General features: G+C 33.3%; 6 protein-coding genes across 6 annotated transcripts; 4 read left to right on the top strand and 2 right to left on the bottom strand.

The window, feature by feature from the left end:
- Nucleotides 1–2,932: 2,932 nt before the first annotated feature.
- On the bottom strand, nucleotides 2,933–5,368 carry LOC108809428 (probable serine/threonine-protein kinase PBL15). Its single transcript, XM_018581566.2, has 5 exons — nucleotides 4,885–5,368; nucleotides 4,231–4,366; nucleotides 4,011–4,147; nucleotides 3,761–3,884; nucleotides 2,933–3,500 (listed from the first exon to the last, which is right to left on the bottom strand). The coding sequence occupies exons 1-5, from the start codon at nucleotides 5,323–5,325 to the stop codon at nucleotides 3,094–3,096; spliced, it is 1,245 nt and encodes a 414-aa protein (XP_018437068.1). The 5' UTR covers nucleotides 5,326–5,368; the 3' UTR covers nucleotides 2,933–3,093.
- Nucleotides 5,369–8,270: 2,902 nt separating this feature from the next.
- LOC108807767 (glutathione S-transferase T3-like) lies at nucleotides 8,271–9,170 on the top strand. Its single transcript, XM_018580013.1, has one exon. The coding sequence runs from the start codon at nucleotides 8,271–8,273 to the stop codon at nucleotides 9,168–9,170; it is 900 nt and encodes a 299-aa protein (XP_018435515.1).
- A 1,215-nt stretch (nucleotides 9,171–10,385) lies between these two features.
- On the top strand, nucleotides 10,386–11,863 carry LOC108809963 (uncharacterized). Its single transcript, XM_018582094.2, has one exon. The coding sequence runs from the start codon at nucleotides 10,437–10,439 to the stop codon at nucleotides 11,721–11,723; it is 1,287 nt and encodes a 428-aa protein (XP_018437596.1). The 5' UTR covers nucleotides 10,386–10,436; the 3' UTR covers nucleotides 11,724–11,863.
- A 1,889-nt stretch (nucleotides 11,864–13,752) lies between these two features.
- On the top strand, nucleotides 13,753–17,146 carry LOC108807183 (putative G-type lectin S-receptor-like serine/threonine-protein kinase At1g61610). Its single transcript, XM_018579441.2, has 7 exons — nucleotides 13,753–15,200; nucleotides 15,295–15,402; nucleotides 15,574–15,785; nucleotides 15,881–16,091; nucleotides 16,158–16,395; nucleotides 16,474–16,621; nucleotides 16,713–17,146. The coding sequence occupies exons 1-7, from the start codon at nucleotides 13,898–13,900 to the stop codon at nucleotides 17,010–17,012; spliced, it is 2,520 nt and encodes an 839-aa protein (XP_018434943.2). The 5' UTR covers nucleotides 13,753–13,897; the 3' UTR covers nucleotides 17,013–17,146.
- Nucleotides 17,147–21,142: 3,996 nt separating this feature from the next.
- On the top strand, nucleotides 21,143–23,099 carry LOC108809010 (E3 ubiquitin-protein ligase CSU1). Its single transcript, XM_018581132.2, has 2 exons — nucleotides 21,143–21,460; nucleotides 22,256–23,099. Exons 1-2 carry the CDS (start codon nucleotides 21,222–21,224, stop codon nucleotides 22,947–22,949), a joined length of 933 nt encoding a protein of 310 aa, XP_018436634.1. The 5' UTR covers nucleotides 21,143–21,221; the 3' UTR covers nucleotides 22,950–23,099.
- A 360-nt stretch (nucleotides 23,100–23,459) lies between these two features.
- On the bottom strand, nucleotides 23,460–27,719 carry LOC108810339 (equilibrative nucleotide transporter 7). Its single transcript, XM_018582458.2, has 6 exons — nucleotides 27,565–27,719; nucleotides 26,776–26,931; nucleotides 24,431–24,680; nucleotides 24,068–24,347; nucleotides 23,712–23,973; nucleotides 23,460–23,615 (listed from the first exon to the last, which is right to left on the bottom strand). Exons 1-6 carry the CDS (start codon nucleotides 27,670–27,672, stop codon nucleotides 23,502–23,504), a joined length of 1,170 nt encoding a protein of 389 aa, XP_018437960.1. The 5' UTR covers nucleotides 27,673–27,719; the 3' UTR covers nucleotides 23,460–23,501.
- Between the last annotated feature and the right edge of the window lie 261 nt (nucleotides 27,720–27,980).

Here is a 27,980-nt window from a genome sequence, read left to right as displayed (position 1 = left end):
TAAAATAAAATAGAATAAAATAAAATAAATGAAAACCAGTGTGTGCAAATCAAAATTAGATGGTTTCTCCCCTTGTATACGAGCAATGTAACATGAACTATCGTATATGAGATATTTATAGTAAGACTAAATCTTTCTTATACAATTTTACATTAATGAAATCTCTAGATAATAAATAAATTTCTGTGGCATTTCTCTCGTAATAAATAAATATGTTGGCTAAAATTTATTTTCATTTTATGTTTCTATTTTACTAGATAGTTTTTTCAGAGTCTACCATATGCCCGAAATATATATAATTCTTAAAGAATATAAAAGTAGAAAGAAAATTTTTTTTAAAAAAAAGTAGAAAGAAACTTGGATTCACCTTTTATGGTGAATTCTCTAATTCACCTCAATTCTCTACACCAATTAAAGTTCTATGTAGAATTAGTAAGAAATGAAATAATTTTCTTTAAAAAAAAGTGAAAGAAAAATAAAAGAAGAGGCTTTCAACAATGGAAAAGAATGTATCCTTCTTTTTCATCTCTCCACAAAGAAAATGTGAAGCTTTGTTTGTCAAGTTTGAGCCTCCAATTCTATGCTTTTAAATCCAATTTCGACTTTACCTTCTCGAAATCAAATCAAACCATATTATTTTATAAGATAGAAAGAGTAGTTTGTGTCTGTAAAAGCAGAGCCGTTAAAGATCAAGAAGATGTTGGTATGGGTTTCTAAACCCTAAAAGCAACATTATTGCAAGGTTCTTACTCTTGGGTTCTTAAAAAATATATATGCGTATGTATATATTATATATGCATCGACTTTACCTTCTCGAAATCAAATCAAACCATATTCTTTTACAAGATAGAAAGAGTAGTTTGTGTCTGTAAAAGCAAAGCCGTTAAAGATCAAGAAGATGATGGTATGGGTTTCTAAACCCTAAGAGCAACATTATTGTAACGTTATTGTTCTTGAGTTCTTAAAAAACATATATGTGTATGTATATATTATATACGCATATATAATATATACATACGCATATATATTTTTTAAGAACCCAAGAGTAAGAACCTTGCAATAATGATGTTCTAACCCTAAACTCAAATCATAGATCCTAAACCCAAATCGTAAACCCTAAACTCAAATCCTATTTAGACGTATTGGGTTTGGATTTATAGTTTGGGTTTAGAATATCAAATTTGGATTTAGGGTGTATATTATATTTGAAAGCACAGAATTGGAGACTCAAAGCTTGACAAACGAAGCTTCATATCTTCTCTGGGAGATGAAGAAGAAAGAACCGACATTTTTATTTTTGTTTCACCTGTTTTCTTTTTCAAAAAAAAAAATATATTTTCTTTTTCACTAATCCTATATGATATTTTAATTGGTGTAAAGGATTGAGGTGAATTAGAGAATTCACCACAGTGAGTGAACCCAAGTTTTGTTCATAAAATTATACTCGTTGCTAAAGATTTTCAGTTTTCCTAATGCTTAAATGCTATTAACAAAACTGATATCAGCACAAATGTCTACGGCGTATTGTCAATCTAAACAAACTACTAACATAATCATTCAATAGAGCAACGAGATATTGCACTCTAAAAACCGTCCAACATCCAATTATATAAAAATCACACATGAAAATGTCATGTGATTTTTTTTAAACAAAGAGATACGGTGACTAGAGCTAAATTTTTTGACAAGCTTTCCTTTTACAGAGTTTTTTTTTCTTTTGAATTTTTCAGAGGGATTCGGGTCTTCAACTTTAATCTCTACTAGACCTTGACCCGTCCGACCGGACGGGTGTTTATTTTATATTTTTAGTTTTTTGTTTATATTAAATGATGAATTTACGATATTTTAAACATAAATTTTAGACTAAAAATAAATTTTGGTAGTAATAATAAAAAGTTCAAATTAAAAATTTAATTAAATATTCAGATATAAAATTTAAATTTTCTAACTAAAAATATTAAAAACGGGTCATATTTTTTTAATTCTAAAATCTTAGCATCTCTTATAACACAAATAAATAAATTTATAAAAATATAAAATAATAAACATATTTAGAACTATAATTTCTATTAAAATAAATTTATTAAAGAAAATAATCTTCCGCTGTTGTTATTTATTATATGATTCGACCCGTAACTGTATAAATATTTTTTCAACTTTAATTCTTTGTACTAATGATATAATATATATATGTACATTAAACTCTATAACATTATTGTTAATATACATTTTTAAAATATTTTTTTTATTTATTATGTTAAATAATTATATTTATGATTTTAATTGTCTATTATATCACAGTATATCATATAACAAATCCAATATTTATAACTAATTGAACTTATATTTTGAACCATTATACTAATAATATGAATAAATTATTTATATATATTTATATATTATATAAATTGATTATGTTATGTGATTTTAATATTTAATAAGTTAATACAAAATATATAGAGAAATCGATTTTGGTTAATATATGATTAAGGAAATTTATTATTTAAATTAGAAAAAATATTAAATGTTTAAATCTATTATTTAAATTCAAATTAGGAAAATACATTTATTAATCAGAAAAGACAACAATAATTAAGAAATCTAAATCAGAAAAGACAACAATAATTTTGGAAAACACATTAAATAAACTGAAAAAAACAAGCATTAAAATATGAAACTTAGTTAATTCTCAGTGGCATGCCATTATAAATAAAACTGAAAATTAATGGATATTTTTTATTGGGTACTTCTCTTTTAATAAGATAGATTTAGTCCTGAAGCCAGTCTTTATTAATACCATTTTTGGCGTAAGTCACTCTTCCTACCGTGGATTGAATCCATGAACATAATAGCATCACGTAAGCGCTTAAACTAACTGGATGCCAGATATGTGGTAGAATAATGAGTTCGCACAATGTTTCGACAATGGTTAACAATAACTCCAACCAAGGTGGGAGGACTCAAACATGGTCTTTAAAAAAGACCCTGCTCATAATATTTTCATTATGTTACACACTTAGATATTTTGTAGCCACATATACACACAAAAGGCACAATCATTATTGAATTTCTTGAATCCCTATATTCAAGACATTAGTGAACAGGGGCTGATTTTCTACCGTTCTCACTATTTCCTCTAACCTTCGGCGACCTAGGAGACGGTGCCCAGTGGCCGGAGGAAATGGCCATGTCCTTATGATGCATGAGACTCTCTAGAACCTTCACAACGGCAAGCATCTTAGGCCGATCCTTAGGGTGAGGGCTCACACACTGTAAGGCGAGAAGAGCGGTATCCTTAGCCGCCTTGACAGAGTATTGACCAGCGAGCCTCTGGTCCATAACGCATCGAAGACGACGGCTGCTGGTTAGGTAAGGCTTTGCCCAATCGATGATGTTCTGCTGGTTTTTTGGCCGTGACTTTTCGGTGGCTCTTCTCCCCGTCAGGAGCTCGAGTAACACGACTCCGTAACTATACACGTCGCTCTTTGTCGTTAAATGCCCTGAAAGTATTGTTGCGTGCAATAGAGAATTGATCAAATAAAACGTACTATTTGATAATCCTATTAAATTAAATGCCTACATGTCCAGATTTTTTTTTTTTAAATTCACATTTACGTGTATTGTTTATTTCGTCATTTTTTCAAACCTCTAAACAACTATAATAATTATAATTAATAAGTGTGGTTAAATTTAATTGCTGAAAAACAAGTTGACCAAACAAATTATGTTGGGAATGACAAGAAATTTGTGTATTTTATACCTGTTGAAACATATTCAGGAGCAGCATAACCATACGTGCCCATGACTCGAGTTGTGACATGAGATTTGGATCCCTCTGGTCCCATTGTTGCCAAACCAAAATCTGATAGTTTCGCAGTAAAATCCTGGAATTTCAACAACTCCCATCAAATAGTAAAACCTTTTGTTAAAATATGTTGATAATAATGTTTGTCTTTTCATTCGACAATATGTTGCCGAAAAGAATTATTAAAGAAAAACTAAAAGTGTACCGAATCGAGTAGTATATTCGAAGTCTTGAAATCACGGTAGATTATTGGACTCTCTAAATCATGCAAAAAGGCCAAACCCTTAGCAGCCGCGACAGCGATTTTCAGCCTCGTCGCCCACGGCAGCGATATTGAAATCCCTGTTGATTATAATAAAATGATATACCGGTTACATTAAGAGCATGTATATGATATAGATACGAAATAATTCATTTATTTTTACGTTTGAAGAGGTGGTTTTCCAAGCTACCACGTGACATGAACTCGTAGATGAGGACTCGTTCTTGCTGCTCGCAGCAGTAACCGATAAGTTTGACTAGATTCGGGTGCTTTAGTTGTCCAAGGAGTATGACCTCAGACTGCAAATGAAAATAGAACATATGATATAAATCGAATGTCGTTATATTCTTAGAGAATAAATTTGGAAAATACGTGTATATATGCATGTATAGAGTGTATCAAAGTGATCTCAACAACTATTATATTCTGCTAGCCAGAAAAAGATTCTAATACGTTTTATGTGACACAAAATAATAGAAAACGACAAGCTCATATGCGTACTTAATCCATAATATAAACAAACATTTTTTGGGTAAAAATAAACAAACATATTTCTCCATGTAGTTTCATACCCTAAAGTACTAAGAGATAAGGACGTGAGTCCAAGGATATCTTTGACTTTGAAATACAAAAAAGAAACATGAGGAGTGGTTCGTTTTTTCAGAATTGTATTCTAAGGTAGCCTATCATTCCAACCAAATATGTGTAATTCATGCCATATGGAAATTAGTTAAACACTAATAAGATAACAGTGACAATTAAAGTGAAAAGAACTCGGTAATCATTCAGGCATGCTATTACTAGTAAACGTTCTTACAAGCCATTCACGATGTCCTTGAAGCCCTTCAATGTCCAGTATCTTGACAGCAACAGGCTGAGCCTTGAGGCTTTGTCGGAGATTCTCATCGATGTAACCTTTATAAACTTTACCGAACCCACCTTCTCCGAGAAGATAGTTCCGAGAGAAGCACTGCGTGATCATTTTAAGCTCACACATCTGAAAATCCACTAAATCGGCTCCGAGAGCCTCTGCGAGATCTTCGTTGATCCTAGCCGAAGAAGAACGGCTTATATCGGCGAAGGAGAGACGCCTGAAAGAAGGAAGTGGTCCGAGATGGTTCTTGGAGAACTCTGATTTCGAAGGTCGGCAACGGCTTAAATTTCCCAAGACCGTTTGGTCATCGACGGAGCAACAGTTTGAGGCAAAGGGTTTCCATAGCGGTGACGATTTGGTAGATGTTGGTGAGGAGTCTCTCATTGAGAAAGATAGTTTACCTAAATGTTTTGTGCTTCAGATTCTTAAAGAGTCAAAAGAATGATAGGTGGATTGGGTCTTATTTATACATGTGAGAAAGGGGACTATATGCGTATAAGACATGACTATATGATGAGAGAGTATGGCTATAACAAACAAGTGTAAAAAAATACCGTAGTAGAAACCATTTTTCAAAATTAACTATTAAATTAAGGAACAATACTTAGGTTCACCCCTAGGGTGAACTTATAAATTCACCTCACTCTTAACAGCCAATCAAATCGTCACGTAAATTAATGAAAAAAATTATTAAATGCATTTTTAAAAATAAAAAAAAAACCTTTTTAAAATGTCAATTTTAATGTCAATTTTAAAGACGTTAATACCACAAATTAAACTCTAAATCCAAACCGTCACCCTAAACCCAAACTCTATACCCTAAACTCTAGATTCTAAACCCAAATCCTATATCCTGAATCCAAATTCTATACTCTAAATTTTTGGGCTCAGAGTATAGGTTTGGGTTTAGAGTATAGAGATTAGGATTTAGATTTAGGGTTTAGAGATTTTTTTAGGGTATAAGATTTGAATTTAGGGTATAGGATTTGTATTTAATGTCTGGATTTAAGGTATAAGGTTTTATTTTAGGGTATAAAGTCTAAGATTTAGGATATATTGTTTGGGTTTAGAGGAAAAGTTTGGATTTAGAGTTTAATTTGCGGTATTAACGTCTTTAAAACTGACATTATTTTATTTTAAAAAAGTTTTTTGGTTTTTAAAAATATTTTTAATAATTTTTATTTATTAATCTACGTGACAATTTGATTGACTGTTAAAGATGAGGTGGATTTTGAAATTTCACCATAGGATTGAACCTAAATATTGTTAATTAAGAGGTCCCATAATTTTCGAAATACATTGCTTACGTACATATATTTAGTTTGCGTAGAAAGAAGGAAAATGTAAATATGATAATAGGTTTACTATTTATCGTGTAGACTCCCACTCAATGTTATATTATTAGAAAATGTGAAATAGCGGTTTCTTAGTTCTGAATTAAGGATAAGATTGAATAAAAGTATCGAGTAGGGGTGTTCTTTCTTTAACTGCCCTAACCACTCTACTCAAACTTGGGGGTTTTTCGTCATGATGTCTTCTATTTTGGCTCATAGTTGAGAACTGCACTAACCACTCTACTTAAACTTGGAGTTTTTCGTCATGATGTCTTCTCTTTGGACTTATATTTGAGATATGAAAGTGTGTATCACTTTTTTTTTTAGTTTAGGACATTCCTATCTGTAGAAGGGTTCATACTAATTTTCAAAGAAAAGTATTGTTCACAGATGAATCATCTTTCTGGATACTCAAATGAAGTTCAAAAAATAGTTTCATATCTGTATTGCCACACAAGTTTAGTGTTGTGAAGTTGATTCGAACCCGAATCTCTCCGAAATCCGTCTACTAAGACCATGATTAACGGTGTATGCAGTGATTGTCCTTAGCATAAACGTGATTAAAAATAAATGAAATTAATAGAAAAATCAGTGGGACGTCGTTAGCGTAGATACATTTGAGCGCGTCCTTCCCAGCTACGTGTCGTCTCCGGAGTGGGCCGATGAGTTTTCGTGAGGGGAGTCGAGAAAATGGATCGACATTTTCAGTTCTTCGTCTGTTTCGTGTTTTGGCTTGGCGATTGAAAAGGCGATTTCGGGTGAACGGCTCATCTCGTCTCTGACGGGTTTCCTGTCGACGGATCTCCTCCGGAGACATCTCCTCTCGACTGTGGATATCTCGGTGGTTCTCTCGACGGTTCTCTCGACGGATTTCTCGGTGGTTCTCTCGACGGTTCAGTCGGCGGTTCAATCGACGGTTCACTCGGCGGTTCTCCTCTCTCTTCTCTGCGATTCGAAGGTTAAAGGGTAGGTGTTCCTCCTCCGTATCTGGTTGAATCGATTTGCATGTATTTGGTTATTGTTTTGAATCGATTTGCATGTATTTGGTTATTGTCTTATTAATAGACTGATATGTTATTTGAGTCGATTCTGATAGCTTTTTGACTCGAATCTGATAGAATTTTTGACTCGAATCTGATAGCCTTTTTTACTCGAATCTGATAGCATTTTTTAGTCGTTGATTAGCTCCGCTTGGTTTGCTAGTTCGTGTTCTGTTTTTTAGTTATTTGTAAACTGAAATGTATTGCTAGTTCGTGTTCTGTTTTTTGATTTGTAAACTGAATCTGAAATGTATTGCTAGTTCGTGCTAGTTCGTGTTCTGTTTTTTGATTTGCTTCTGTTTTTTAGTTATTTGTAAGTAGTTCGTGTTATGTTTTTATAAACTGAAATGTGTTTCTTTTGATTCTGAGGTTATTAGGTGAGGCGAGGCGAGGATCATCAACAACCTGGTTTCAAAGCTGGTGAGGCAAGGATAATCTACAATAACACAGACAACCATTTCGTCCAGAGCACGAGGTAATAAACTTTCTATTCAGACTAGAACGAAATGGTTGGTAGTTAGACTTGAACTCTTTTACTTGAACTTGACCTCTTTAGACTTGAACTCTTTAACTTGAACTCTTTAGTTAGTAGTTAGACTTGAACTCTTGAACTTGAACTCTTTAACTTGAACTCTTTACGAAATGGTTGGTATTTAGACTTGAACTCTTTAACTGAGCTGAAGTAAAGTAATGTCTCTTGGTAGTTATATGTCATGTTATTATGGTTGTGTAATGTGTATTAACTGAGTTGTACTTTTGTAGATAGGTCATTATGATTGTCTTAATTAATTTTTTCTTTCTCTCTTCTCTGCTTTAACTCACTCATCTCCCTTCTTACTGCTATTTAACCATCGTGCTAAAAACGATTTTATCACTTAGCCATCATCTTCTTTCTCTCTTCTCTGCTTTCCCTTAGTCATCTCTCTGCTTAATCCTCTTTTCCCATCTCTCTGCTATGGATCCAAGGACACCGTATAGCCAGTCTGCTGGTTATATGGGCCTTCTTCAAAGTCAAGAAGGAAGTCTTCTTAATGACAACTCTCCTTATGAGAGTTATCATTCTGGATCTTCGCAGATCCCTCTGTTCAGTTCACAACAAAGCGAGGCTCCAACTCCACCTACAGACAGTCCCGTGCAGCGTGGAAAGAGACATAAATGGACCCCAGTTGAGGACGAGATGCTGATCAGTGCCTGGTTAAACACTTCTAAAGATCCTATTACCAGCAATTACCAAAAGTCGGGGACATTCTGGAAACGAGTAGGGGATAGTTTCTTCGAAGCTCTGAATGGTGGACCTGGCGGTGACACTTCCGCGCATCGGAATTACAAGCAGAGGTGGCACAAAATAAATGATCTTGTCAACAAGTTTTGTGGTGCATATGCTGCTGCGGAGCGCAGAATTACTAGTGGTCAGCATGAGAATGATGTTCTGAAGGGGGCCCACGACATATACTTCGCTGATCAAGGGTATAAATTCACACTTGAACATGCGTGGTGCGTGTTGAGGTATGAGCAGAAATGGCTTAACCTCAACCCCACTGGAGGTTCAAAGAGGAAGGCAGATTCAGAAACTTCAACCACAAGTGAAGGTGTAAAGGCTGCAAAGGCTGTTGAGGAAGCTCAGACAAGACCTGAAGGCGTAAAGGCTGCAAAAGCAAGACGTAGTGCAATGGGTAAGGGGAAGTCTGTTGCTGACTATACGGCGGTTTGGGAAATGAGGAAGGAAGATTTGGACAAGAAAGAAAAACTGTCAAAGTTTGCCATCTTAGACAGTCTGATTGCCAAATCCAAAACCACCACACTCACTGAGGCTGAAGAAGTAGCCAAAGAGAAGCTCCTCGCGGAGTATTTCTAGATATTAAGTTGTTTGTTTGGTTGGTTGGTTTGTATGCTATCTTAAGTTGTGATCGGTCTCTATCTTAAGTTGTTTGTTTGGTTGGTTTGTATGCTTCCTGGTTGTTTTTAATTAATCATAAGTTTGTATGTTTTTAATTAATCATAAGTTCTAATGGTTTTTAAATAATCATAAGTTTAACTTGCTCGTCTTTATAAATACAGGTTTTATTACACATGGGGCGTTATAGCTATAGCCAACCTTCCCAGTCTGCTACATTTGGTGGGGATGGTGGGGATGGCTCGGACAGTGACTACAACGAAATAGAAGCTCTGATTCAGCAAGACCAAGCCCATTTAGAGTACGAGAACCGTCAGCAAGTGTACCCTCCCCAGCCTGAAGTAGAATTCGGTTTCCCGCAGACTTGCTATTGTGGGAGTCAACCTCAGCTAGCTACGTCTTACAGTAGAACTGACCCTGGACGCAGATACTACACATGCGACAATGTTGATGATGGCGAGTGTCACGTTTGGAAGTGGTGGGACGAGGCTGTAATGGAAGAGATGCGAGCGAGGGACAGCCAGACACTGCAGTTAGCCGAGAAGGTTGATTCTCTCACCTTGTTGAGTGACTTTGACACTGATCAGAAGCTTCTTAGACTGGAGAGCATGGTGGGTGAGTTGGCTAAGAACAAATCAAACTCTAGCTTTGATTTTATTGTTGCTGTTATGGTGATGGTGGTGATTTTCATAGGTCTCGTCCTCATCTTAAAGTAATGTTTGTGTAATGTTTTATGTTGCAAAACTCTTTGTATTATGTGAAACTCTATGTTTTATGTTGCAATGACTCTTGTATTATGCAAAACTCTATGTATTATGACATCTTATGTGTAATGTTTTAATGATTCTTGTAATGTTTTATGACATCTAATGTGATAATGTTTTATGACATCTTGTAATGGTCACGAGAAGTGATAATGTTTTATGACATCCACTCTATTATTTTTCTTCAACCATCTCGTGATTCATTTATTTTTCTTCAACCATCTCGTGAGTCTTTTATTTGTCTTCAACCATCTCGTGACTCAAGTGTAAGGAAAAGGTTAGAAGACAAAGAAAATAAAATCAGAAGATGTAATAAGCAAAAGGGTCACAAGACAAACAATATACTACTCCTTCAGCCTATAAATATGAGAAACATATTCTCGTAAAATGCACAACTTCTCTACTTCTCAGATTAAATACAAGTTCTCTACTCTAAGAAAAAAATATTTTTTTCCTTTAATTTATGGCATCTTCTTCCAATTCTTCCAATTATCATTACCACCACAAAGATGATGAATCAATTTTTGATTCTATGTTTGAAGATTTCTTAGAATTTCCAGATATCATTCCAGAACCGAAAGAGCGAAAAAAACGTATATTTATTGAGAGAAACCGAGAAGAAGGTCACAATAATCTTTGGAATGATTATTTTAGCGAGACTCCCACTTACCCGCACCACATGTTCCGGAGGCGGTTTCGAATGAACCAGACATTGTTTTTGCGAATAGTTAATAGTCTCTCCCAAGAATTTGAGTTCTTTCAACAAACACAAGATGCTGCCGGACGGTCTAGCCTATCTCCCCTTCAGAAGTGTACCGCAGCTATTCGTCAAATGGCGTATGGTGTTGGGGCTGACATCGTTGACGAATATGTAAGACTAGCTGAAACAACTGCAAGAAATTGTTTGTTCCAATTCACCGCCGGAATTATCCACTTGTTTGGGGGTCAATACCTAAGAGATCCTACGCCCGAGGATCTGGAAAAATTACTATATATTGGAGAACAACGTGGTTTTCCAGGTATGATTGGAAGCATCGACTGTATGCATTGGGAGTGGAAGAATTGTCCGGCCGCTTGGAAAGGAATGTATTCACGAGGACACGAAAAACCAACAATTGTGTTGGAGGCGGTAGCTTCTCAAGACCTCTGGATATGGCATGCATTTTTTGGAGCTCCAGGTACTTTGAACGATCTTAATATTCTTGATCGATCACCTGTTTTTGATGAAATAATTAGCGGAAACGCTCCCGAAGTCAATTTCCATGTCAACGGAAGGGAATACGGTTTGGCTTACTATCTTGCCGATGGTATTTATCCGAAATGGGCTACTTTTATTCAATCTATCCGACTCCCACAAGGACAAAAACAGTCTTTATTTGCCACAACGCAAGAATCCGTGCGAAAGGATGTTGAGCGTGCCTTCGGAGTCCTCCAAGCTAGATTTGCGATTGTTAGAAATCCATCTAAATTATGGGATAAAAACAAGATAGGAAATATTATGAAAGCATGTATCATACTTCATAATATGATTGTTGAAGATGAACGAGGTTCCTACCTTCACGCTTCAGAATTTGAACAACGAGAAGATGTCGATCCCACTTTTGTAGTCAAACGGACTACAAACCTCCGTACTACACTAGGTCGTCGAGCAGAAGTTCGAGATACTCCAGGCCATTATCAATTAAAAGAAGATTTGGTTGAACATATATGGGCTAAGTTTGGAGATCTACCGAATCACAACAATGATTAAATTTATTTGAATTCAATATAATGTTTGCTTTTTTTATCTTGTATTTTTTTCTTTATTTTCAACTTTGTTATTTCTCATGTTTTTCTCTATGTTTTCTATTTTTTTTTATTAATATAATAAATTCAATTTTCTAAGGACTTTACAAAGTCCTACCAATAATCAAATATTTTCAAAATGTCCTTAATATTTGTCCCACACCAAAAATAACATTAAACTACTCTAAGGACAAATAATTAGTAGTACCGTTAATGTTGCTCTAATATACCACCCTCATCATGTGGTTATGTCACATTTGACTAAAACTATATAATGTATGAATTTAAAATATGATACACACAACATAATATTAGATATTACGGATTTAAAAACAACAACAGACTAGTTTGGACGTCATAATTATAATTAAGATGTAGTGGATTTGTTATAGTAGTAAATTTTTTTGATTATGTGTTTTATCGATACACTATTACCTCTAAAAATAAAATTATAAGAGAAAGATACAATTACAAGAAAGTATACAAAATATCGACGGTATTATATGATTATATTAACATGAGAACACTAATACAAGCCGGCGATTACATGGATCCATGAGGACAAAATCGATGGACCAAAACGTACATCTTAGGAGACTTAAGCTCACAAGAAAGAAGCAAGTTGAAACATGGAAATAACATAAAAGATAATCCCGACACATAAAAAGCTAGAACAACAAAAAAGGAACCAAACTGATCCATAAAAGAAAGAACAAAAATGACTAGCGTAGACAAGAGAGAATCCATAGTTTCAAAAATCGGGAGAACAGAGAACCCAACAGTATCCTAAGTATTCAAATCAGAAAAGGTAATGATGATGAAGCGACGATTTGAAACTCCAACTTGAACCTTGACAAAAGAGTAGATCTTTTTTTTTGAATAATATGTGAAATTTATTCAGAAAAAGTATTTCTTACAGCTAATGCTACTTTAGCTAGAAAAATTCCTACAAAGCAGAGTACATTTGTTTCGACTATCTAACAGAGAGTCAAAGTTGCAGAATTCCTTTGTGGTACCGAATCCTTTTCGAGATGATAAGTAGACATCGGTTTCGAACGTGCCTATCTATCATAGTGATCAGCTGGCTCGCTAGAAAGAGTAGATCTCAATAAGAACTAAGGGTAAATGATAAAGAGCGAATAAAACAAATTCCGGAATTTTGCTGCATATGAAGAACAAAAAAAACAGAAAATCGAAGAACCCAAGAGATCTCAAAGTCAACAATGCAAGTTCATTAAAAAAACAAAAGGTTCTGGTACACTAATATTTGACTAATTAGACTAAATTAATATTAATTTATAGAATATTACTGTATATTAATATTTTGAAACGGAAAAATGATATTTTTAATATATAATAGTATGATACTAAAAAGGCCACAAAAAGAAAAACAGTAAACATAAAAACAGTAACATTATTGAGTAATTAAGATATTTTCGGTTGGGTCTCCCGTAAAATTAAGAATCTATAATTACATACGCATATATAACATATACATACACATATATATTTTTAGAACCTCAAAGCAAGAACCCCCAATAAAATTGCTCTGATAGCATTGGCTACCTGTAAACACCTCAAGTGACAAGAAAATTTGATTTTTTGGTCCAGTGGGATTAGTCAAAAGAAAAACAGTAAAATAGATTGTGGAATAAGAAATCGTGGATACTTTACAACCACACCACCCAAGTAAAGAAAGTCGCATCTTCAATAAGAAGATAAAAATTGAATGTACATACATTTCTGGCCTTACAAGTCACAGTTTTCCATTAAAAATCTAAATAAAAACGTGAAAAATTCATACTGAAAAGCCTTTGGTCAAAGAAAATTCATACTACTGTTGTCATTCGTCAATAGTCAAACACGATTCGCTGGTTGTCCTTTCAGTCGTTGATACTAAAATTCTTTTGGATTACTTCAATTCGTTTCTAGAATATAAATACTCCACATAATATATATTCATGACTTAATCTCTTTTTATATGAAATCAAATACAAGTCGCTAAATTTAGAAAGACCAATTAGTTTCTTCCTGAAAAATCAGCAAACTTCAAATTCGACGACTACTATTTGTCTTCTTTACATTAATTTCCTTTATTAAATATACAGATATCTGAGGATCAAATCTTGTCAGATAGATATGGCAGAGTTTATGAGAAACCTTACTTTGGTCACGACGACCCTTATGGTATTGCTTCAACTATGCAGCATCGTATCTTGCACCACAAGCACCTCAATCACCACCATAAACAACACGATACGAGACGGAGACTCCCTAATCAGCGAAGAAGAAGTCTTCGAGCTCGGATTCTTCAGCCCGAAAGATTCATCTTTAAGATACGTCGGAATCTGGTACAAGAACATCGAATCTCAAACAATTGTCTGGGTAGCTAACCGAGAGAGTCCACTGTCTGATCGCAACGGAGCTCTAAAGCTTGCAGATGACGGGAACTTGGCGGTCGTTGACGGACAAAACAACACCGTTTGGTCCACAAACGTGCCGCCCAAGTTGAACAACACCGTTGCTGTGCTATTGGAAACAGGGGATCTGGTTCTGTCTTCAGATTCAGACAGGGACACTAGGTACTGGGAGAGCTTTAACAACCCAACTGATACTTTCTTGCCCGGTATGCGGGTTAGGGTGAACCCATCAAGCGGAGAGAATCACGCTTTTACACCATGGAACTCCGAAAATGATCCTTCGCCAGGAAGGTATTCGTTAGGGATTGATCCTATTGGAGCACCAGAGATTGTGATTTGGGAAGGAGCGACGAGGAAATGGCGAAGCGGTCCGTGGGATTCGGTTATCTTTACCGGTATACCGGATATGTTCCGTAACACAAACTTTATTTACGGGTTTAAGCTCTCTTCTCCTCCTGAACGAGATGGTAGCGTGTACTTCACGTATGTTCCGTCGGATAGCTCTGACTTACTAAGGTTTCGGATTAGGTTTGATGGTGTAGTAGAGCAGTTCAGATGGGACGAAGATGCAAGGAGCTGGACTTTGCTTCAGTTGAAACCGAGTACGGAATGTGAGAAGTATAACCGTTGCGGTAATTACAGCGTATGTGATGAGAGCAAAGAGTTTGGTTCGGGTAAATGTAGTTGCATCGATGGGTTTGAGCCGGTGAATCGGAATCTGTGGGACGACGGAGATTTCTCGGGTGGCTGCAGAAGAAGAGTGCTATTGAACTGTAGCCAGACTATGAGAGAAGACGAGTTCGTGGAACTTAGGGGAATGAAGTTGCCTGACTTTGGATCAGTTGTTACCCTTGGAAACTCGGAGACTTGTAAAGATGTATGCGTGAGGGATTGCTTGTGTAATGCTTATGCGTTTGTTAGAGGGATCGGATGCATGATTTGGACTAGAGATTTGATAGATATGGAGCGTTTTGAGGATGGTGGACAGTCTATCAACATCCGGCTAGCGGAATCTGAAATAGGTCTATAAATATTTTTGAGTAGTTATAAAACATTTTGAAAAATTCGAATTTAACTAACGCTTAAATATTTCGATTTCTTTTGTTGTGTGACCAGGTGGGAGGGAAAACTCGAAACTATGGATAGTTATTGTTAGTGTTATAGGTGCCTTCTTGCTCGGATTATGCATTTGGACCTTGTTGAAGTTCAAGAAAAGAGTTAAAGGTAAACTCTCTACTCATACATATAGTCTTGTTTTAAAACGATTAAGTGCATATGCTAACTGATCAATTATTTGTGGGTGGTAGAATCGTTTGGTAATGTTTTTCATAATTTACTATAGAATAAGTTAGCTTTAAAAAAAGCTTAGTGATCAATTATTTAATGAATATGCAGCTATATTGTGGAGGAAGAAAGACTTTCCAGTTTTCGAAGAGAACAAAGATTACTCGGTTAAGTCCTCAAGCTCGACAATCCAAGTCCTGGTAGGGGGTCTAGTTGACACACCAGATTTTCCCATTTTCAGTTTCAACAGCGTAGCCTTAGCAACTGGAAATTTTGCTGAAGAAAACAAGCTTGGACATGGCGGATTTGGTACTGTATATAAGGTCAAGCAATGGAATATTACTAGTAATCTTCTTGAGAATAATGTTGGTGATAAAGTTTTAATCCTTATCTAAAAATTGTGTTTATGTTTGAACAGGGAAACTTTCCGGGTGACAGAGAGATCGCCGTGAAGAGACTATCAGGGAAATCCAAGCAAGGGCTAGAGGAATTCAAGAACGAGATCTTACTGATCGCAAAACTCCAGCATCGAAATCTTGTTAGATTAGTAGGATGCTGCATTGAAAACAATGAGAAGATGCTTCTCTATGAATACATGCCAAATAAGAGCTTGGACAGTTTTCTTTTCGGTATGTTTTGTTCTAAAACTTTCTAGAAGTTTTGTGGACTGAGTATATAACTAGACCTTTGTGCAGATGAGAGTAAACGAGGAAGTTTAAACTGGAAGAAACGGTGGGATATCATTGGAGGAATCGCGAGGGGATTGCTTTACTTGCATAGAGACTCAAGACTAAAGATCATTCACCGTGACCTAAAAGCTAGCAATATCTTGCTGGACAAGGAAATGAATCCGAAGATCTCGGATTTTGGTATGGCTCGGATCTTCAACTACCGACAGGATCAGGCCAACACGATCCGAGTTGTCGGCACATAGTAACTAACCGAACCTCTTTATTGTTTTTCTCTTATATATCAATCTCTTATGGTTTTGATGTTTATAAAAATGTGTAGTGGTTATATGGCTCCGGAGTATGCAATGGAAGGGATGTTCTCAGAGAAATCTGACGTGTATAGCTTTGGAGTGTTGATACTGGAGATTATAAGTGGAAGGAAGAACGTTAGCTTTCGAGGGTCTGAACATGGAAGTCTCATCGGCTATGTAAGTTTCTTTTGATATTTAGGTTTGGTTCGTTTTTTTTTCATCATATCAAGAAACTATAATGTTCTAAAGGACCTAACAAAAACTTCAGGCGTGGAATTTATGGAGCCAAGGAAAGACCAAAGAGCTAATAGATCCGACGGTGAAGGACACTCAAGACGTAAACGAAGCAATGAAATGCATCCACGTGGGGATGTTGTGTACACAAGAGTCAGTAATCTACAGACCAAACATTGGTTCGGTTTTATTGATGTTGGAGAGTCGAATGAGTCATCTTCCACGACCGAGACAGCCTACCTTCCATTCGTTCTTGAACTCCGGCGAGATCGTGGAAGGTCAGGATGTTGCCACGGTCAATGATATTACTTTGACCACTGTTGTTGGTAGATGACTACTTGAGTTAATTGTTCTTCCCCACGCTATTTGACTTCTCATTTCATTTCGCTGGAAGTCCCTTAGTTTCAACTTTTGTACATAATAAATTTTCGTCTTGTTAAACCTTTTAAAATACATATACTTGATCAATTTGAACATTGTCGAAGAAAATAAACAAATCGGATTTGTACTGTAGTTGTGTTTTGGGATCAGCATACTTCGTGCTTTATTTATTTATTTATTTAATAATCAAAAGTCAAAATGAACTTTTAAGAAAATATATGGACAAACTGAATTTGAACTTTCATAGTGGACAGAAATTGTATTTAAACTTCCATTTTGTGGGATACATAATATGGTCTTAATTTGTTTTTTATCAACTTGAGTTTATTAATTATAATGTAAAATGATACAAATACATATACAATACATCTTATTATATAAAACTTGTTTTTTCAAAGTTATTAACTAACATAATTGCGATATGTGTTAACGTAATTGCGATATAATTTTTATTGTGATAATTGCGATATAATTTTTCATTTATTTTCATAATTGCGATATAATTTTCATAATTGCGATATAATAATTATTAATTGCGATATAATTTTTATAATTGCAATATAATTTTTATAATTGCGATATAATTTTCATAATTGCGATATAATTTCTAAGTTGTTAACTAACATAATTGCGATATAATTTTCATTTATTTATCAATTCTAAACAAAAATAACTGTAAAAATTATTTGAAAGTAATTTTTAATTTTTTACGAAATATATATTTTTTGTTTAAAAAGATACTAAAAAAAGAGAATTATAAAAGATAAATATTTAACTTTAAAGAAAATTTTTATAACATTACTTGAGAAGTCAATTTCCTACGTGTCATACTCACATTAATTCTTAAGACGTTTAATTACTGAGATACCTTTAATGAATTAAAATATTACATTTAAATACTATTATTGATTTTTTATTTAGTTTCCTTTAAAATAACATATATAATAAAAAGAAAATTTATAAACGAATTTAGAAACAATAATATATGTGTATATAATAAAGTTTACAAAATAGTAAGATTCCATTTGAAACATATTTTTAAAAACATAAAATATGTAACTAAAGTAATATAATATTATTAATATACATTATTAATATACATTATGCTTACAATTTAAAAAATAATTTAAATTAAACTAATTATCAATAAATTATTATAGTATATTTACTTTATAATATTTATATCCATGCATGAGCACGAAAAATCACCTAGTACTAAACAAAAACGAATTATAAAAGCCTACAAGTACAATAAATTACTTAATAAAAATCATGAAGAAAAAATAACTATTTATTTTCAAAATACTAATAAAATTATAAAACTGACTTCCATTTTTCAATTGATGATTGTATGTTATAAATTATAACAAAAATGGTACAAATATTTCACATCTATAAGAAACTTATTTTATATTAAATAATTTTCTAAATTCAAACTTTTAACATATAATGATATATAATTTCATGTTTAAAACTATAAATAAAAATAACTTCCAATATTTCACCCATAGCGATTGTTAAATGTGTTAATTAAAAAGTAGGTTGTGAATGTGTCAATAAAAATCTACCATTATGTGAAAACAGCTTCTTTTTTTACTAAAAGCTTAAATGAAAAAGATTTGTAAAATATCTTTTCTTTTTTAATCTTAACCAAATAGATTTATTTTTATTTTTAAATCTTGACCAGAGATAATTTAATAGTAATTTTTACTTTAAAATTTAATGATAAACATGATAGTAAAATTTATTTAAATAATTTTTTAAAAAAATTATTTAATTAACAAGAAAAACTGTTAAAATGTTAGTGAATTTTTGAAATAATTATTAATTTCCTTTTCTGTAAATGATTATTTGATAGTAATATTTTTCTAAATACTAGACAAAATATAATTGTAAGAGACTATGTAATATTTATTTTCTTTTCTTAGACCCTAAAAACTGTAAAAGAATATTTGCTAATTGTTTTCCTTTTAAAAAACCCTAAACAAAAGAAATCTGTATCATATTTTTTTTAAGTCCTAACCAAAAGAAAATTGTAAAAAGTTATTTGATAATATTTTTAAGAAAGAATTTGATGATGAAACTAAAAGTTATTTAATTAAAATAAGTTTTAAAATAGTATTGATACAAATTTTTAAAATAGTAAATTTGTTTTTATTAGTAACTAGAAATAATTATTTGATTGAAATCTACCTTTTCTGAAATTCGAAAGAGAATATAATTGTAAAAGGTTATATGACAATAATTTTCTTTTTCTAAATCTTAAACAAAATAGTAAAAGAGTATAAATAGTATTTTTTTAATTTTAAATAAAAAAAAAGAATATTTATAAAATATAATTACAAAAGTCCTAGCAAAAGATTTTTTTTAAAACTTATTTAATAAAATATTAACTTAGTACATAAGAAAGTGTATAATGTTGTCATTGACTTGATTAGCGTTATTTAACTTTCATTTTTTTTTTTTCATTTTAATTCTTATTTCGATTTAAACTTTAAGTATAGTGTTTCTCTATCCTTAGGTACAAAGTTGATAAAAATTCATCTATGCACCATAATTATAAAATATAAATATTAACTTGAATTTATGTGTGAAAATGAGTTTTTAAATATTAAAAAAATCTCACACAATGTATACAAAAGCAATCATAAAATGAATTTTTATACTTTATTAAATTAAAATATCAAACAAATAACAACTAATGCTAATAGCATAATCAAGATGAAGAGAAAACAACACTAGATGCCAATTGGTGTCAGAATGTATAGCGGTGAGAAAGAATTTACATGCTAGAGGATTTATAGGGGATATATGTTGTGACAGATGTGGTGCTCCGGAAGAATCAATAAACCATGTATTTTTTGAATGCCCTACGGCACTCCAAGTTTGGGCTTTATCCCAAATACCATCTAATCCAACTATTTTCCCAACTGAGTCTTTATACACAAATATGAATCATCGTTTTTGGAGAGTTTTACCAAAAATGGATGATCATCATTTTGCATGGATCTTATGGTATATCTGGAAAGGAAGAAACAACAAGGCGTTCAGTAATTTGGATATCGATCACTGCGAAACACTTAAAATAACAGTAATAGAAGCAAAATTTGGGAAGATGCACAGTTGATATCTAGCCCGGTGATAGATCAGCAGATTCCGGACTGCCGTCTATACCAGGACAGTGGTGTTTCATAGATGGTTCTTGGAAGGACAAGGATGTTTTCTGGTCAAGGGTGGTACAACACACTTCAAGGATTTGCAGGCCTAATGGGGGTAAGAAATGTCCGAGCTTCTCTATCTCCTCTTCACTCTGAGGTGGAAGCTTCAATTTGGGCAATGGAGTGTATGCGGAATTTGCATCAGTTTAGGGCTACGTTTGCCACAAACTGTTCTCAATTGGTGAAGATGGTGTCAGAACCGGAGGAATGGCCTACTTTTGCATCTTATTTGGAAGATATCAAGACCTTGCAAGACAACTTTCACATCTCAGAAATCATTTATGTATCACGCACACACAATCTGAAGGCTGATGGACTAGCACGAAGAGCTAGGAACCAAGCGTATTTTGTTGTGCACATGGATGAAGAGCCACCAACATGGTTTACAGAGTTTATATGAATCTGTAATAATCGATGATAAAAATAAAAAAAAAAAGAAAACAACACTAGATAAAATGAATTAACTTGTAAATATGCTTTTGCTTTCCAAGGTCTTTTTTTGAATATTTGCACTCAATGCCTACAACTTTTACCATATTTGCATTTTCTACTTTATTTCCTCCCAAATTTTTTCCCTTCTTCATCACTCTTTCCCCATAATATTTATGTATTTTCCTAATTACTACATTCTTTTTATTTTCAGCCAATTCACTCTTTTTGAATATAATAGTTCTGAGGGGAGGTGAAAATAAATAGTCCCCGACTACAAACCGTTAGATAGGTTAAGCAAACCATTGACAACCGTTAAGATTATATTGGACGGTGAAGGATGCGGTTGTATAAACCACTTTAAATGAGTGCGAAACACAGGAAAACTCTAAAAATATGTTTCCAATCTGAAAAACCAAAACTTGGTTGTTCCCAATCTTCTAGGGTTTGCGATTTGGATCCTTAATATTCTCTCTCACACCTGATTCCTCTTTCTACCCAATTCAGCATCGAAGATGCCGCAAAGACACTCGAAGAACAACAACGATCTCGCGTACTTCACGTACGACGAGAAGAAGAAGCTAGGGTACGGAACCCAGAGGGAGAGATTGGGGAAAGACTCGATCAAGCCCTTCGATGCCTGTTCCCTCTGCTTGAAACCCTTCATCGATCCCATGTGTTGCCACAAGGGTCATGTCTTCTGCAGAGAGTGTATCCTCGAATGCTTCCTCGCCCAGAAGAAAGACATCCAGAGGTATATATATATATATAAACTCATCCTCCTTCCATTCCCACCTTCTGGGTCTTCTCTTAAAGTCTTAAAGTTACCTTCTTTGATAGTTATATGCTGTTCTGATTCCTGAGTGACTGCTGTTTAGTTAGGTATCCACCTTCAATTTCAGCTTCTGGGTCTTCTCTTAGTGTTACAAAGTTAACTTCTTTATTGGGTCATATGTTTCCTGTTTATAGATTTAAGATGTAGATAGAGTTGTTGTGGAATACCATTATCATTCTCGGTTCTGATGCCTAAGTGACTGGTATGGAGTTGGATTATTGATTATTTTGAAGGAGACACTCTTGGTTTAGTTAGGTCTTAAGTCATTGTTCATCCCTCATAAGTCATAATGGTTTGACACTTAAAGTAGTTAAGTGTGATGTGCTTCTAATGTGACCTCAACTATAGCTCAATGAGTTCTGGTCTTGTTGTTGTTGCTACTCCCCATAGTAATTATTTTTGTTTTGCTGGAGTTGTTTACCGACTGGACTAGCAAAGAAAAACAGGATACGGAACTCTTATGATTTTGTTGGAGATGCTTGTGACGTTTCAATTTTGGGTTAGATGACTTATTGTTGGTTGCATATAGTTTTGTTTATGCTTGTCTATGGTAGAAAGGTGCTTAGAGTTGACCCTTCTAACTTGTATATTTGTTGCGACATTTTGTGATACTATGTGAATGGGTCTCTTGAAGAGCTATCATGTGTGATATGTCTTTGCACTGTATGCTAATATCTTGAGAGAAGTGATACTAACATGTAGATTTTTTCTCAGGAGGCTTGCTGCCCATGCTTCTCAAAAGAATCAAGATAAGGACGAAGAAGAAGAGAGGCTTATGTTACAAAAGGCTAGAGAGCTCGACGAATTTGATCAGCAAAACCATGGTGCTTTGCCTCGGTACAGTGACAAGAGCCAAAGCCAAGACAAGAATGGTTTCCATGGGGCGAACAGTGTAAAGGCGACTTCTTTTGAAGAGGAAGCGCTTCGGACGATGAAAGCCTTCTGGCTTCCATCGGCTACACCTGGAGCTTCAGTTAGAGTAGAAGCTCCGGAAACTCATACGGTCTGTCCAGAGGGCAAAGAGAAGCTCAAGCTTAAGAACCTATTTGCTATCCGTTTCACGGAAGATAACAGCGAAGAGGAAGAGAAGAAGGCTAAATCGTCGTCTTCAAGCTCTTATGACAAAACCTACATTTGCCCGAGCTGCAAAGTCACTCTCACCAACACGATGTCTCTTGTGGCACTTAGCTCATGCGGACATGTTTTCTGCAAGAAGTGCGGTGAGAAGTTTATGCCTGTGGACAAAGTCTGTCTTGTGTGTGACAAACCTTGCAAGGACAGGAACTTGGTTGGGTTGAAGAAAGGAGGCACTGGTTTTGCCGAGCATGACGATCATCTTGAGGCTAAAGAGTACAAGCATTTGGGTAGTGGCTCTGGTTTAGGGATGGTGAGGATGGGTAAGACATGATGATTGTGGAAAGCGCATCAAGTGTTTGAGTTAAAGTTGTATACAACTAAGAGACTGTTTTCCCTATTTGGCCTTTCGTTCTTGTTCTTTTCATCGGATCTGTATTTGCACTTCTACTCCCTCAATACACATGTGTCTTTTCAAGGATTATTCATGTTGTTGAATTCTACAATTTGCTTATATAAAATTGAGATATGCCCTTTGAGGTGTACAAAATGTTGGACATGATCTCAAACAAAAAGACAGCTTGTAACAAAACAACAATCACATTTTCAAAAGCAGCTGTACAAAACAAATGTATTATTTGTTTCAAATCTCTTGTACGTGGTTGAGACGTTTAGCAAGTCATAGGATAGCAGTTCCTTTAGGATGCTAGAAAAGGAAAACTGCTCTCAAATAATTTTATACAATTATTATTTGCTAGGATTTTAAAAAAGAAAATTACTATTAAATAATTAAATAATTTTAAAACATATGTCATAATATTAAATTTTATTGACATGTGTCGAAATCAACAATGCTTTTGAGAATTGACTGAAATAAAACATGATACTAAAACGAGATTTTGCTGCCAATAAGCCAAAGCCAGGAAAGACAAGCTCCTGCAAAAATCCCGCATAGCATTGAAGCTACAAGCATGTTCCCCAAAGAACTGGATTCTGATGCCTATCAATCACACATTTATAAATTTTATTATAAACTTTGTTTTCTAACTTTATAAATATACAGAAAATCATCAATTAGAAAAAGTAAACATCTTACATTATAGATTTTCTTGGATGGACCAGTGAGAGTGCATACGGTTAGATAACCATTGGTTATTCCAAGAAATGATGTTAGGAAGATCATCCAACCCTGATCAGCATACTTAGCCGTGAAATAGAATGCAGGCACGAGCAAAATACGAGCAAGCGCACAAATTGTTATCCATGTCCCTGATTCCATCTTAAGTGGCTTGATCAGGGTAGTGTATCTCGAGAGAGCATCACATACATTGAAGCATGTAATGAGGACAAGAGGGTACCTGCAATCAGTTTTTTTTTCACGTCAACATGAAATAAATATGAAAATTACACTTGAGGAATATATTCGTATTGAAAACATATAAATTAACAAACCAAGAATTTAGCTCATGCTTTCCCGTGTTTTCATACAGGAATCCTGGAAATATGGACAGTGTCAATGCATACGTCAAGAACAAGCTGATCAATTTGTAAATGTTCTCATGGGCCAGCTCTAAATTGCCAGCTGGCAGGACTCCTGATTCTTGAGCGGTTTCCAGCTCGTTTGATACGGAGTGTGCCTGATAATTTTGCACAATGGAGAGCTTCGGGAACATTAACGCGTATATGACTACACAGAGTAACTCAATCAATGAAGATATCGCCAAGAATAATACTGGATTCATCAGGAAAAAAAGTTGTGAGATTTATCACACATATAGAAATGTGTAGTGTAATTCAAATAATATAAAGGCTTACTTGCGCCTTTCCTTAGGCCATCCCGAGAATTTTGAAAGACCGCTTTGGTAAAGAGGCTCAAACCAGAAGTTATCGCTCCTGCTACACCAAGACCCGCTGCAAACGGCTGAATCAAATCACCGCTTATGCAGGAAAGATCCCCCATCATGGCACCTTCCACGAGCGCGTTCGCAACCCCAAAAGTTGCGGCTATAAAGCACAAAAGGAGGAAGGGGAATAATCCACCCTTTCCTTTGCTAACCAAGTCCACCTATCACAATATAATTGTTAAGAGAAATACCAAACGATAGTTTTAAAAATGTTTTTATCACAAAATAACCGTAAACATTGTTATTGGTTTATGTATTTTAGTGGATTTGAAAATCCAAACCAAATCTACTGTTATTGGTTCTGTGATTTTAAAATTCATATTCAAATCTACTGTTATTGGTTCATTGATTTTAAAATAGATTTTAAAATCAAGTGTTATTCAATAGTATGAATTTATTTAAAGATTTGATTTATAATTGGAATTGAGTGGATTTGTAAATGTTTTTAAGGTAAAAATACAAAAGAGCAAATATTGAACTCGTACATGTTATTTTGACTTGGATTTTAATGTTTGGACAAGTTTTCCTATCTTGTATGTTTAGTCAATATCTCGTATCTTATTTATCATTATTTTTTTCTCTGGATACCAAACACATCTTCACCTTCTTCGTTTTGCAGTCACCAGCGATTGATTATGAATACCTTCTCAATCCTCAGACATGGTTCTTACCTTTCATTCTTTTTAATTGGTTGTTAGGGCTTAAATCGTTCTTCTAATATTAGCATTTTTTGTATGGTTACTTATGCCCTTACTTGTCAGACATTATGTAATGGTAATTGAATTTTTTTTTCTGTATAATTTTGAAACTTTTGATTGAATTATCTGTTTTACTGCATATTTCAAAGTTTTGAGCATTTGCCCTCTTATACGTAAGTGTCACCTTACCACACTAACTAACGAACACTTGTTCTGAACAATTTCTCCAGACCCCATCATAATGGTAAATCTATTTCATTGATTTATAACAATTCACCTGTTTGATTTTGAAATTCATATGAATTATTCTTAAATCCATTTGTTTGATTTACAAATCATGGATTTATCAAATATTTCTAAAATCTAAAAATATTTGTAAATCCATTAAAATACTAGAACCAATAACCCCCACTAAATAGGTTTCATTAGAAAAAAAAACATCTTTACCTTTAGAATTAACTAATCTAAATTTATGGTTTATATTTTAGGGAAGGTGGGTTTAGGGTTTGGGGGTTAAGGTTTATAATTTAAGGTATACTATATGTCTAAAGTTAAAATAATATTTTCAGAAAAATAAAATTTTAGAAAAAATAATTAAAACAATAATGCTACAGTTATTATAACTAAATTGAAATTTTATAACTAAATTGAAATTTTATAACTATTCCATCTAATTGATTAGAGAGGAAGTGACTTATTTCACAACAGAATCTCATACAGTTGAAACTCTATAAAATAATAATGCTACAGTTATTATATTTTATTAGTTTATAAAATTCTTAATTTATAAACAATTCATTTTTTAGGTTCACATATATTAAAATGTAATTTTACATAAAATAAGAAGAATAACTATTTTTACATGTATGTAAAGATCAAAATTTATAGTATTAAAAGAAAACAACTAAAATATTTTATTATATATTATAAAATAATTAAAAAACAAAAATATATTAAAATATAAATCGATCAAAATATTGCTCATTTAATCATCTAATCCGATCATATTTTTTTTATTACAACTAACTTTAAACTAAATAATCAGTTAAAATATAAAATTATGATTTTAATTTATCAAACTAAATTAGATGAACTGATATCTTTTTTTTTGTTTCTTCTTTTTTTTTCAAAATGACATATACCAAATTTTTATAAAATATTTACTTACAAATCTAAGACAAAGAAAACTAAACTAAACATAGTTTTAAAGTATTATATTTTTACCCATTTAGACCCAAAACATTGTTCGGAAGAATACCTCAATTCTATATACACCAAAATAAGTAAAATAAAAAACCGTCTGATTTTATACATAAATTATATGTATAAAACGAGAAAATATATTACTATTTAAATAATTATTTATTATATATAAGATAAATAAATATAATAATTTTTAACTAATTATTATAGTTTAATTATTTTATAAATAATTATATTTGTGAATGAGTACAAAAGAATCACATTTGAAATATTTTAGATTGATGGTTTATATGAAATTAGAAGAGTATGTTAACAAGTTTATATTAATAAGGAATATATGACAAGAGTCACTTACCGTTATTAGGAAAATGGTGCCGATGACGAAGAGGCAATAACCAGCCAATATTCTCCTTTGGTTTTTGCTTTTCTTGCCCTTAGTAACCAATGTAAATATGGTTCCCAGAACGAAAGGCTGGTATACCAAAGCAAGTACCCGAGCAGGATGATAGTTCTGCACATGTAAAAATGATAAAAGAACCCTTTATATGAAAATAAGCAAGTAATAAGTTAAGAAGAAAAAAACCACTTGTTGAGAATTGTATGATATTTCTAAATTGAATATGATTATAGATACGGAATGATTTGCTATATATCACATATTTATTGCATCATCATATTTAACGTTCCTATTATACATAATTCACATTTATTAAAACTAATATTATCTCTCATGCATTGGTAAATGATATTGTCATTGATTGATTGTTTTCATATGTCAACTTTAATTTGCATAGTTAGATATTTCGATTTTTTCCTATGTGTCCATAAATTATTTTGAAGAACACAACTGAATTACTGAGCGATCTGTATTTCCTCTTCATCAAGAGAGAATCAGGCCAATGTTCTGATCCTTCTCCTTAATTGATTTTAACCGAAAACTTTAATTCAAAAAAATAACACAAACTGAATTATATATACAGAAAAGAATGATATAAAATGCCTCTTACAGGAAGAGAAAAATATCTTACGGTAAATTTCTCAAAAAGATCCTCAGAGAAAAGAATGATACATCTTTGGTTTTTTTAAGTTTTACAGAAAATAGTTATACATCTTTTCTTTTGCAAAAGCTAAAAGATTGACTTACAGGAAAAATCTCGTAGTAGTAGTCAGAAATTGTGAGGATGGTGTTCCATGGAAAGAGTTGGCCAATTCCTAAAAGGCAACACTGGAATTTTGCCTTCAACTTGCTCATCTTGATGAGTGAAAAGAAAGATTGTTTGATGGAGATGAGAGAAAGAGTGTGTTTTAAGAACAGATGGTTGAGTGACTTGAGTCTTTTATATGTAGAGAAAAAAAAGATTATGCTAAATGTTTAATTATTTACTAGACTTTTGATCCGTGCCCCCATGCGGATTTTCTTTTTGGGTTTGCAATGTTTGATGTTTATTATATTTTATATAAATGTGATGTTGTTAATAATTGTTGTTAATAATATATTCTATGCTCATCTAAAACATATTTTGCGATGGCTTGTTGGCCGATATTGGACAGTTGCTAAAT

The sequence above is a fragment of the Raphanus sativus genome, chromosome 6 (genome assembly GCF_000801105.2).
Source record: "Raphanus sativus cultivar WK10039 chromosome 6, ASM80110v3, whole genome shotgun sequence".
Taxonomy (NCBI): Eukaryota; Viridiplantae; Streptophyta; class Magnoliopsida; order Brassicales; family Brassicaceae; genus Raphanus; species Raphanus sativus.
Note: the sequence above shows the minus strand (reverse complement) of the source record. Positions and strands in the feature narration are given on the sequence as shown.